At 38.9% G+C, this 13,380-nt stretch overlaps 1 protein-coding gene across 3 annotated transcripts in view; it reads right to left on the reverse strand.

Moving 5' to 3' along the window:
- Positions 1-13,380, reverse strand: part of LOC135324913 (dymeclin) — a 218,362-nt gene that overhangs the window by 195,506 nt on the left and 9,476 nt on the right. For all 3 annotated transcript variants that reach the window (XM_064501988.1, XM_064501989.1, XM_064501990.1), the window contains exon 2: positions 9,165-9,343. In XM_064501988.1, coding sequence (XP_064358058.1) covers positions 9,165-9,304 — 140 coding nt within the window. In that variant the 5' untranslated portion in view covers positions 9,305-9,343. The remainder of the gene's footprint in view (positions 1-9,164; positions 9,344-13,380) is intronic.

Below are 13,380 nucleotides of genomic sequence, written 5' to 3' on the forward strand. Positions count from 1 at the left end.
ACAGCCTCAATTAACATACAGTCTGATCTCCGGGAATAGCAGTTACTTTAAGCAATCCTTCAAAAGTTCCCAAAATTAAAATTCAGTTTAAAAAAAGTGTAATGCTTTAAGATGCAATGCAATGTAATACAGGTTGAACAATTTCAGAGCTCATCTGGCTACATCCTTGTAATTAAAGGTATGGAAGGCACCATACTGAGAAGAAATAGGAAGCAGCGACATAATGAGACCCAAATAGTAACTAAGACCATAAGAGGCCAGTGGTATGGCCACTGTTCAAGCACTCTTTGCGTACAAAAATATCGCAAAATTTAATGTTACTATTTAATATTGCCAAAGCTGCTGTTGCTTCCCAAGCATTTGTTTAAATTTTCCAATGAGTAACCTCATTTATATGAAAACAGAGGCTGAAGACAGAAAAGGTGTGATCCCACATACACTTCCTTCTGTGGCACAGTTAGATTTAAGAAATTCCTGTCCTACTTGCTCAACCCTATCTTAGCAACTACAGCTGTGCCAGTGAAATTTTAACAGACAGTAGTGGGCGAAACAATCCTCCTCCTGTTTTTAAATTTAGATTACAGTCCAGTTTACAGCATAGTCCCAAAACTAACTGCATCAGCTTGAAAGAGAGACTAATTGTGGTCCTGTGTGGGAATCCCCTAAACCAGCTCCAGCACTGAAAACTCGCATGAAATTGTGCTCTTAAAAACTGTTTGTCTGAGATGTTGTCTTAAAAGAGTTTGCCTTGGATGTTCTCATACTCTGGAGGACTAGGAGAGGAGGTAAGGGTATTGGTAGGAACAGCAACCAAAAGAATTATTGCAAAGCTTTTCAATAGGAAATGCTTCAAGGTAGAGACAAACAGGTTAAATTAAGATACCTGCAAGTTATCCTGTATATCATACTAATTAATTGTGTAGTGAACTGAGGGCATTTCACATGAGAAAGCATTTCAGCTACAGTCTAATACCCTACAACAATTTTAGATTATGCAGAGGAGCTCTTTTAATATTAAGCATCAGCATTCTTTCCTCCCTTACAAATAACCTTGAAATCTAACTTCCAGGAAGCACAAACTGCACTTTGATATATACTTATAAAAAATTAAAGTTAGTCTCAAAGGTGGTCTTCTGTTTCAGTGCTAAAAACATGCAGAGTAATTAAAAACAAATGGCATAAAACTAGAACACCGCATCAACAGCTACAGACAATGTAATCTTCTGGGTCTGAATGAAACAAGGACTTCTTGCTTTTTTTTAAACTTTTAAATTTGTCCAGCTGGCTGCTTGTCATCAGGATATATTCCTTCCTGATAGTTCACAGGCTGGGAAAATATTATATTGGACCCCAATGCACTACAGAGCTCTTAATCTGCATCATCTTAATCCAACAAAAAGCAATCCTCCTCCCCCAGTCTAAAGATGCTGGGGACTTCAGAAATACAGACTCAGTAATTACTGCAGTTGCTCCAGAATTTAAACTTTAAATGTAAACTTTAATTTTTTAATTAAAGTCCATTTTCCCCTAATTTCCAAGCACTCTGCTTTACAACTGTAGAATTCTTGCCAGCTTTTGTTTTGGTTTGTTTGTTTTTTTTTTAATTTCTAGCTATTCAAAACCACACAAAACCCCCAAACAAATTCCACAGAGTTGCCCAATTTCAACATGTCACCAGGATCAAGAGCAGCAAAGCAAGACCTTCAGCCCTTCAGCAAAGCTTTTAACACCGGAGCCATCTTTTTCCTAGCGAAATGAAAACCAAGCTTAATGCTTAAAAACCCAGTGCAACCCACTCGCCCTCCTCATGACCGGAGCGCAGAACTGAACTTTGCCACTCTGAAAACTAGGCAACAGCATCTGAAACATGTCACCTCAAGCAACGCAAACACACGTAGTGAAAAGGAGCTACAACAGAAATACCCCACCAATAAACATATTGAAAATAGTGCTGTTACACTCAAAAGTAATATTGTTTTTTAGGCCCCAAGGATAAACTCTTGAAGAGAATCTAGCTTAGGGGTGGAAGCCTATTTCTAAGTACCTGAGGCAAAGCTTAAGAGTAGCTTTCCTTCCTTAATTTGGGTAGGAAAGAAAGGTGAGAGATGTGGAAAAAGCTGCCTTAATACTTCTTGTGCTGCGAAGATGGAAGATACATCATATTAATGCTCATGCAGAAAATGGCAGAGCCGAGATTCATAATGCGGCACAAAAGAAACACTAGAACCAGCTACAGTATTGACTTCGCTCCGCAGCCCCTGGGGAGATGACATTCGGTTAACGAATAAATATGCAGAATATCCACCCCTTCATTAATTCACAGAGCAGCACTGCTAGTAGTCAAACTATTTTTCAGCACTAACAACAAGATCAAGTATTAGTGGAGTGATGCTCCTTATAAACACATGTGCACAGACATACAGACACACATATGTACGTTTATATATTTTAGGAGCTCACTATTGCAGACAGAAAAGTATAAGATACATTTAAATTCATCTCATTCAACACATTGCACTTAATTAGAAGGAAGCAACTACGGAAAGAGCCAGGGGAAGGGGGTTATGGGGAGGGAACAACCTTTCAGAAAAGAAAGGAAAAGTCCCACACATTTTTCACTCTGCAATTTCATCTTTCAAGAGCTGTGCAAAGAAAAATCACACTTTTTCCAAAATTGAACAGAAGCTTCTGAAAGAAAATATTCTACAGAACAGAGAAATAGTGAGGCAATTCATTAGGGACGGAAGAGTAAAATATAAGCTGGTCTATGAGCACCATTAGTACGTTGTCAACAGGCTTCTCTTAAAAATGATCAGTTTCTAGCAACAAACAAGCAGCAAGATCAGGTAACAGTTAATGCTGCCTCCCAGTACTGCTACCTGCTACTAGGAGAAGCCCGGACATCCCAGGCCCAGCCAACAAGCCCAGGCATACAGAAGACACCAGTCTGGAGCAGGTTCCCATGCACATGGCAACCAACGCCAGCTTAGGGTCACAGATCTAACTGACAGCAAATACTACGTGAATTTGTACATGTAATCGTACATTTCAAGTGGCTCTACCTGAACCAAATCATTTGGTTTTGGGAAAGTAGTAAGTACTCCAACTATATCCACCAGCTCTACAATTTTCCCAAGCATGAGCAAAAAGGTTTTGCTTTGCACACAGCCTTTAGCCTCCAGCTGGTTTGGGGTTTCTAATACATTGTGAGCACAGGGGCAGGGAAAAAAACCTAAGATTCAAAGTGTGCTTAACCACACATACTCGACCAGCTCTAATTATTTTTATGTGTTCTTTTATATGGAGGGAAGTCCCTCAGAAGACTTCAGCAAAACTGTAATTTAAGACAGTGAAATTTGCTTCCTGACAACATAGGTTTCTTTAAAGAAAACGGCTCTATCAGCTTTTATTCTAAAGGCATCAAAATATAAGAGGTTTTAGAGTGGCATTGATTACTGCTTTAAATACATCTCAATATGACAAGTAGTAAGACTATTTTGCATACAAATTGGTCATTGCAAACACAGGAAGCAACTGCGTGACACTAAACATCACACAGCAGTGACAGAAGTAAACAGCAGCCAAGGCTGCTGAAACTACACTTAAGTCACATATCAAGGACTCCATATGAGCGACGGGAGAGGAGAAATCAAAATTCAGTTTAAGTCTGCCAGCTCAAATACTGCCCCTTTGGTACCAGAGGTCATCATACCTCTTTTCCCTGACACGAAAGTTCAGACCCTCAAAACTATATTATCACATAAGTGCTAGCTTGATGATCTAACACAAGCCAAAGTTGCCCCTCTTTATTTGTCAGAAGTGAAAGTATTGCAAAGAAAAAATAAAAATTATGAGTTATGATATGTATGTGCAATGAATACTGACCAAGGAAAACATAATATTGAAACAGTGTTTAGACAGTACAAATTTTATTTTGCCTTGCTGAAATTGTTCTCATAACATTTAACAATTGATCTTATGTCAATGTTTCAATTTTCCCGGCATTTAGTCACTTTGTACCTGCAGTTACTGCTCATAGTACAAGGAGTTTCTTCATCAGAGAGTTAGTTTTCAGTAAGAAATCGTGTTTACTGTAAAGGTGGGGAAGAATGGTAAATTAAGCAGTCTATTGCTCAAAAAAATTGATGGTTTTTATTCACTGCAGATTTTTATTTTTGGCTTCATACTACCAGAAAGCCGGATTCTGCGGTTAGCTATTCTGGCATATATTGAGAAAAACATTACTTCCAAAAAGAAAAAGGAAAAAAAAAACCTAGTGGAGTTAATTTATAGTGGTTGAATTTGTTTCAGTTGCCTTACTTTGGATTTACATCAGAGCAATCAACAACCCGTCCCACAGACTTCAGCAAAACTGTAATTAATAAAAGACAGTGAAAGTTGCTTCCTGACAGCAGTCTTCATTGAAGAAAATGGTTTATCTGCTTTTATTTCAAAGGCATCACAATATAAGAGGCTTTAGAATGGCATGACTACTGTTTTTAAAAGCTATCAGCATGGCAAGCAGTAAGAATATTTTGCGTACAAATTGCCATTAAAAACACACCTACCCTTAATATGGTAAGAATAAGGCCCAAACTGTAGTAGACAACCACCCTCTCTGAAGGAGGAGAAAAGAAAGAGAAGCTTTCCTGTCAGTTTTTTCCTTTGACTAAGCAAAGCTTTTCCCTTGCCACTGAATACAAAACAGAAGAATCGGCCCATTCAGTAAATTCATACTGTGGGAACGCTGACTTTAATAGACTATTCAGAGGAAAGACGTCAAAGAATAAAAAGCTGCACATAATTTATTGTACCAATTTAAAAATGTACCATATTAAGGCAACATAAAAGTTGTTCGTTTTTATGTCTTTCCATTAAAGGATCATGCACACTATTCTTCAACCAGCCACTCATTAAAAACTCCAGGGAAGGAACAAAGTGGAACAGTAAATATTAAGCATATGATTTTCAGCAAGTTCTGTGTTGGTTAACACTGTTTTAAGTTTTCCATCATGAAAGTATCGTAACTAACAACATTGCTAAGGAGGAGGTTGCATTCTCTGCAGCAGCTCATATCAGAGCCAAACGCACTGGTCTGCCTAAATCGAGAGCAAAGACTCCAAAGTAAACCTCACAGCTCGTGTTTATAACAATAAACAAAGTCAACCAGAAGCGTTTTGAGGATTGTTTTTAATATCCAAATACTATTTAGATTGATGTGTCAATTGCTCGACATTTAGGAAGTGGCAGATTTAAGGGGATTTATATGATCTTAAATCAGCCCCTTCCACGAGTCAATTCTGTGCAATAAATAAGGAATCATGAAGAAGAAAATGAAATGGTGAGAGTGCAAAGTCAGACCACCAGGTACCTGAAGGCTGAAAACAGGAATTCCTCAGAAAACACTTCTATAGCCCAAGGGCATTTTACCCACCCAGTATTCATGATACGCTACAAACAGTAGAGCTTCTCAAAAGACAAGGTCACAGCGCACCTTTCACAGGGGAAGAAAGCATTGGGCAACCTATAATAAAATTGCTGGTAGCTTTGCCATTTAATACCACATATGCATATATTACTTATCTCCTATCACTCCTAAATTCTGCAAGGCTCCAGCGACTTTACCTGCCAAATTCCAGAGATTTGCTCTGGCTGTTACCATCTATCACTCATGCCAGGGGGAGTTACAGGCAGTGAGTATGGATTTACCTTCCGTTCCTCGTTTCTCTCATTATTAGAGGCTGATTCATAATCAAGGTTTGCAAAAACATACACCAGACTTACTCCCACTCCCTTGCTTTCTTAATATTCCCTCTTAATACTTGCTTTGGTATCAACAAAACCAACACCATGAGGTGCAATGGGGCCCAGGAAAGCAGAATATTACACTCCCAGAAGATAGTTCTGTTTTGACCATGTGCTTATACATGCATTTTTTTGGATGGCATGTCCCATTTTTCCACCCAACTGTCTGCTATGCTCCCAAATCACTCCTCCATTGTACCAGCAGAATTGTTCTGTGGTGCTATGCTATGAATCACTCTAGGGAATTAACTTGGCTGAAGAAATAATCTTTTCTTTTTTCTAGGTTATTTTTCAGGCAGATAAGTTCCTGATGAAGTTCACAGTAGACCCCCATAAACACCTGAAGGGATACTGCAAGGGCAAGAGTATCTTACATCATACTGCTGACAGAGACAGTAACACAGACCTAGCAACTCGCAGTCAGTAGTACAGATACTGGGCCAAGTTTATTCCCACCTACAAACTACCTCCTGTTTTTCACAGAAACAGCTCAAAGAAATCAACTGGACTGAAAAAATAAGCCTAGTAAAGAAGACAGGGCAAACAAAAAAAAGTATGAAGTGCTAAGAAAAGGAAAGAACACAAAAAATGAAGAAAAACAGAAGAACAAAGCAAGCAGCAGTGTTAATAGATCACATAAGTATCACATCTTCATGCCCCTCGGAGTAGAAACCTGGTAGTTCACCACCTCTCAAAACCCAGGCCCTGGGCTTCCGAATTTGGGGATTAAACCAGCACGATTCCTCAGAAGGTCCAATTCAGTTCGGCAACCCAGAAGATCTTGCTTTGGAAGCTGTGATCAGTAGGTACCTGGACTAATTCAGAGCAGCGCTTAAAGCAAAAGCGCTATTCAAACATTCATTATTAGAAACAAAGCATACACAGAAGTGTGTTGAAACAACACGAACTTTACTTACATATACACTGATTTACGTTTCCCTTAAATGTACCACAAGTACTCTTGCTTGTCCTTGCAGATACTGTTTCCATACTGTGAGTGAGGTTTTGTGAATGAGGCTGAGGTACCAGTCAACTGTCGCCAAAAGGAGGCAATCTACCATGGCCTCCTCCCACGTGCTGTTGCCATTTTATGCTTCCCAGATAGTTAAACAAGCAAAAAACATGCACATTGTTTTTTCTATGACCTCCTCCTCTTTGCCAAACCCAGACAGTCAGAAAAGAGGGAGAAAAACTTCCTAAGAGATTCCAGACTTTGCCTTGTAAGTGGTGGTAGATGGCTGGCTGCCTGCCTAAAGGCATTGTGCTCCTTTCCTGGGTCCTACAAAGTAAATAACTACCGAATCTAACATGGCAGATATTCATCACATCAAATAGTAGAGAAGCAAATAACTTGCAAATAATCACCTACCAGACACACACTAATTTTGCAACAGATTAATGGGAAAAAAAAGTGTAATTTGAAATAAGAGGAAAAGCTTAAATTCTATCTTGTTTGACAAGTGAAACTTGGCTCCTTTCCACAATAATCAAAAACTATCATCTTGCTCCTGTCAGAAGTATGACCTACACTCAAGCCTCATTATAACAAAACAGAGTTGGCATGGTATTTCATAATCTTTCAGTCTCTAAAATGAACATTGACCTCCCCCGTTCTGTTCCTGCAGGCAAGGTCATCCAATTTAGACAATAGCTGATGAGGGTGTTATGCAGCCAACAGCGTTTGACCCCATCTGTCAAATGCTTCTCTCCCAGGTAGATGCAACTTAATGGGAAATTTCTGTTTCCTTCCAATTACTAAGCTGCATAGAAGAGAGAACTATGCTTCTAAAAATATTTCTCTTCTAGCTGCCAGGCAAGAGCACCATCTGGTGTTCAGCTAATTAAACTTTCAACCTCCTTTTGGATCGGTTTTCCTTTACAATTGTTTTTTAAACAAACTTAGTGTACACTGAGTCTCACTCCATGAAACATGCACAAAAAAAAAAGCTGCAAAGCAAGCTATGAAAGACTCATTTACTTTGGTGGGCATGGGGAACAGGGGCACAATAGAACAACTGAAAGAAATTGCTGCTTTTTGATACATGACTATTTCCCCCTAAAAAGCCCCAATGCAATATTACATGACTTCTTAGAACATTGTCCATGTTATTAGTCATGAGTAGATTGCAAGCAAGAACTTAAACAAAAAAGACTGCTGTTTCATCCAATGCCAAATATTCCTTTACAAGAACTCCCCCTTCACAATCCTGTAATTTATTACCTCCCGACTACTCTCCCCACGTAGGAGTCAAAAATCTTTCCTCCTCCTCACTCTTTAAAAAAGATAAAGTTTAGTAAATGTCTCCAAGTTGTCTACCTTAACCATTTTCTCTCCCAGTCATCTGAATTTTCAGTTATTCATAAACATATTAGTATGAGCAAGACAGACTCTCTACCTGACCTGCTCCTAATTGTTCCTAAATGCTGTTCTTGGCCTTTCAGAAGCTACTGTGCATAGCATTTAAGATATAGTACAGATGTAATTCGTATAACATGTAATAACAATTTCTAATGAGGTATTATTTAAAGAGCTATTTTAAAAAGTCAGTTAACTGAAGTCGCAAGGCCTTACATTTTGTGTTTCTGGAGACGTGCTATGGATCCTTTCAGAAATATTAACTCTGTTTCTATCCACGCTACTTGCTAGAGTGAAAAGACATGCAAGAGGAGAACCAACATGATGAGGTCACATTCCAGTTTCGTTATCTGTAACACACTAATTTTGGTGGAAGTACTGTAGAGCTGTGGACCACATCATCACAAGAGAAAGTTTATTACCTTCAAGTTAGTACACTAAGTTCAGATACTTAGAAAATATTTTTACAGAGACAACACATGAAGCTATATTTTCAAAGGTAAAACAGGAAAAAAATAATTAAGGCCATACAGATGAAGAAGCTCAACAGCTAACCTATAATCAACTCACGAGAGATGCTCAGCACAACAGAAGTTTGAGGTGCCAAGGCCAGAAGGATCAGTCTTGTAACCTATCTCTACTAAAACTTGTTAGTGCATGAAACAATAAATATTTCAGAGGAAAGGCACAATGGAGGTTATTTAAAAAAACAAAGACAAAAAAACGTGCACACAACAACACAACAGACCTACTTCTGATCTCTTCTAGCTGCCAGAAGAACGAATAGCAATTACAGCTACTATGAGGAAGAAAGGAACCTGCAGAAATGGAAGATGTGGTGGAAAGAGATTCCAAAATTAGAAACAACAGTCCATTTTACATAGGCATTTACTCCCCTGCCACCTAAAACAGGAATAAAGAAAAAAACTTTTTTTCTTTTTCACACCTGTAATTTTTATAAATATATTACCAAGGTTTAACTCTTCACCAAGCATCACCTTACCTGTTTGTTGGAGTGGTAAAGCTAAAAGATAGCAGCTGATTCCAGAATGGATCATTTTCAGAGATTGGCTCTGCTCCTGATAATTTTTTTAAATACTCATTTTCTGGAAGTTCGCTGATGCTGCTGCTATTTGCTCCCATCTTCTTTTTTTTGGCAAATCCTTTTCTAAATTTTCATTTCTTCAAGAGAAAAAAAAGAAAGAGAGACATTTGAAGTCCTTCATATGAATAAGGAACATACAGAGATCTACTAAATTAGTGATCAGCAAGGCTTTAATTCACTATCTGGAACAATTATTGAAAAGCAGAAAACCAAGGCATATAGGAAGGCATTCAGAAGACTGTCAACAAATTTAGGACACCAACATCCTCATCCAAGGAAGTCAAAAGTCACTGTGCTATACTTCAGTCCTGGTCTCACTTGCATTTTCATAAATCTCCCTCGAGAAGAACACGCTGTTGCAGTTATATCAACATCAAGGCTGTTACCGGTGGGGGAAGCTACAGGGAATTCACAATTTAAACAAGGATGTTAAGTTGACCTGCTGTTCGAAAATATATTTTCTGATTGAATAAGCACAGATACCTAGGCATACGACTGCTTTTGACAAGGGGTCATGCAACTAAATCCCTCCATACCAGCAACCTATGCACCATCCATCCACTCCTTGCAGTTTCCTACCCTACCACACCAAGCGCAGCTGTCACCACTACCGCAAGCCAACCTGAACCAAGCGAGCAAAGATACTACCATGTACAAACGTGCTGATCTCCGTACAATAACAAGGCTGGTTCCAGTTAACTACGTGGGGGAGGAGGGAAGGCTAAAAACTGAACACGTACAAAGACAACTGCTTTTTGAAGCAAATACTGCAGAAGTTGGCAGACACTTAAAACCCCTTTAGATTATTAGTTGTGTTGTACCTGTTTTGCGTGAAAAACGAGAAGATGTTGGTTTTCCATGCTGCTTATCACCTTTATAAACAATTTAATTAAAAAAAAAAAGATACCAATAAGTAGGTACCAAGAATGCTACTAAACATGTGACATCTTTCAGGACATCAGCTTCAATAATCTTTCACCTTTTGAGAAGAAACAAGTAACTATGTGATTAATAACAAGGAAAAAAAAGTAAAGCCTTATACAATGTATTACAATGCAACTCTTGAGCTGGCACAAGAGGTTAAAAATTAGGTGTAAGGACAGAAACAGCTATATTGGAAGATGGAAACCACTACCCAGAAGCAACTCTTAAATTAGTCCTGACAAAGGTGTAATATCTGTTTCAAAGCAACGATTCAAGAATCGCTTTAATAGTGACCCACTCAGCCTCCATGATGAATGCAAATGTTGCAGCTTTTGGGTGCAAGGAGGAAAAGGGCACCAAACAAAAGGTAGAAGCTTGCATGTCCAAAAAGAGGTACTTCTTCCCAACAACTACTTGAGCTGCAGCATTCCCCTACCACAGGTGCTGAAATGTTCATGAATTCCAAGAATACACAATTTGGGGGGGGGGGGGGGGGGGGGGAATCTGAGGGTTACCAAATTCAAAGATGCCACCTCTAACTCAAAACATCTCCCATTCAGAAGCTGAGGCTGGAAAAACATCACTATACACTCCCTCCAGGCTAGTACTCTTCCCTCCGTAGTCACTCTCGGCTATGGTGGAAGACAGAATACTGCACTAGATGAAACATCACACTGATTCAATGCATCTACTCTTAAAATAACTCTGCACAACTAGCTCTGCCATCATGCACCCAGGGAGCTCTGTCCTTACCCAGCAGCCTGATTCCTACTGCCTCCCTTTGTATCTGATCAAAAGGAGAGAGATACATAAAAATACCACGTCTCATTTAGCAAAAGTCCTGAAGACGCTGGCTGTAGCATTTGGAGAGGCCATTTTGTCATGCGGACCACCAAAAGGAAGACGGATTCAAAAGCAGTCTAAGAGTTTAGATGGAAGTTTGTGCCAGGGGATTGTGTGGAGTAGCATTAAAGGATTGTAAGATGCAATTAGTTCAAGAGGACTTCCAAAATTTTGGCTGAATGTTTGCTTATAGAACAGAATGAGTGCATCTTACCTGAATACAAATTTTGTCACTTCAAAGAAAAAGCATAGGACTCAGCGCACTACTTTTGAAATAGAGCTGGTGAATACTACAGCAAACAAAGAAACAAAAATCTGCACATGACATGGGAATACTGGATCATCATTTAAAGGTAGAAGAATTGAGGGTGAGCTTGTACACACATCTGAGCTCTGCAGCTCCTGGTTTGCACATGCCCTATCACAGAAACCAGCAGCAAAGCTTTTGGCCCTGGGCCCGTATTTTGACTCAAGTTCCTACCCTGAACCTTTGAGTAACATCACACATTTCAACTGCTGTTTCTTAGAGTTCAAACAGTTTAAGTCTCTCTCTGTCTGCTTCAAGTTCCTTTTCTCTACTCTCACATTCGAGCTCACACAAGGGGCGGAAAGAGGGGCTCGCTCACTCCAAGATGACCATGTCCCCCCACCCAAGGGAGAAGAGAAGCAACAGGGATCTGGAGCCCTGCTTCCAAATCCCACTAACTTAATGTGTTCCTCCCTTGGGCGACCTGCACTAACCCTCCAGTAGCACCCTAAATCCTTAACGTTTTCTCTTAAGGTGAGTCACTCCACTCTCGCTTCTGTCCAAGCTATTCTCCCACCTTGCTGTAGTCCCAAAGCCCCCGTTTAACCCTCTTCTACAGAGGTGTGAGAGCGATGGGACTGGCAAAAGAATTTTAAGTTTTAGTTTAAGTATTTGTAAAGCGAGTTAGTAAGACATCTCAACAAAAGTAACAGGATTAACCCCAATGCTTTAACTTATATAACTATATTCTGTACAGGATCTCCAGAATATTTCTAAGACAGATATTATTCTCCACTTACCACCCTAAATCATTTTCAAATGTACTATTAAGCAGCAATCATTCCTTTTAGAAATAGCTGCCCTTTAGGAGAAATAATCACTAAAACAAAACATGTATCCACTTAAACTTGCAAATTGCTCTTAAGATGCACTACTGTGAAATGTATGCTGGTTAAGATGGTACAAATTCAAATCCTTAAAAAACATGAAATGTTGGGTCAATATTTGGAACACATATCATAGCATTTGTCGATCTAATCTTCACTTCCCCATGATTTCCCCTAAGCTTGACTTTCATAACACAATCTGTTGCGCAGCAAGACTGTTACGGTGGATCTCGGTTCCAAAGGTGCTTCAGAATGAGAAGTTAAACAGATTCCCATTTCTCTCAGGTGTAAGTACGACAGCCACAAGAAACACCAAGCGGCAGGAAACCCCATTTCATTCCAGACAAGTTAGTTCCAACCACAGCAATAAATTACCAATGAAATTTAAAATTTGCCTTCTCCAAATACATTAAAAAATGCATGGTTCATTGCAAAGAAAATTAATGTTAAAGTTCTCTCAAAAAGCAACTATTCTTATTGCTTGCTCAATAAAATAAAGTTTAGAAACAATTTATTACAGGTCATTTAGTTTAATATAGTACTATTACCACTAACAATGACATGAAATAATACAATATTTGTCATTTCATAATAATAACTTTTTTTTTCCTAAATAAGCTGGAAACACACCCAAAGAACCATAACCTGGACTACAAGCGTCATGCTTTATTAAATATATCTAACTTCTATCCAGTCACAGAACTTGGCTCCAAGATACAGAAAAAGATGCTTCAAAGCAAACGCAATGGAGTTTGTCTCGCACATCAGGACTTACTGCAGTTAGAGCTTGATTAAATTCTGAATTTCCTATCCTTTCTAAAAGATTTTAATATTAGCTGTTAACAATGTGTACAAGAATATAATTTTTTCCTCTCCAAGTTAAAAAGCCATTCTGCAATAAATACACTATCTTTCCACAACTTTGTGCATAGTGATCTTCCTCTTAAGAGGAATGTGCCTGCTGGAGTTTAGGGGTGGGACGGTCTGACAGAATATCCACCCAAGAGGATACCTTCAGGGCTTTCTTTTTTTCCTTTTTCCTTTTTAAAGATAAAAATTATGTTAAGGATTTTTATGTTCCCTCACCTTTGGTGTCCATCCAGACACATCCACAGCCCTACTCATACCCCTTACTTTTCCCTTTTCACATATGCATAAGTACTGCTGCTACCAAAGCAGAAAAATACATGAGCTCAACCACAGCAGTAACTTA

The sequence above is a fragment of the Dromaius novaehollandiae genome, chromosome Z (genome assembly GCF_036370855.1).
Source record: "Dromaius novaehollandiae isolate bDroNov1 chromosome Z, bDroNov1.hap1, whole genome shotgun sequence".
NCBI classification, from domain to species: Eukaryota; Metazoa; Chordata; class Aves; order Casuariiformes; family Dromaiidae; genus Dromaius; species Dromaius novaehollandiae.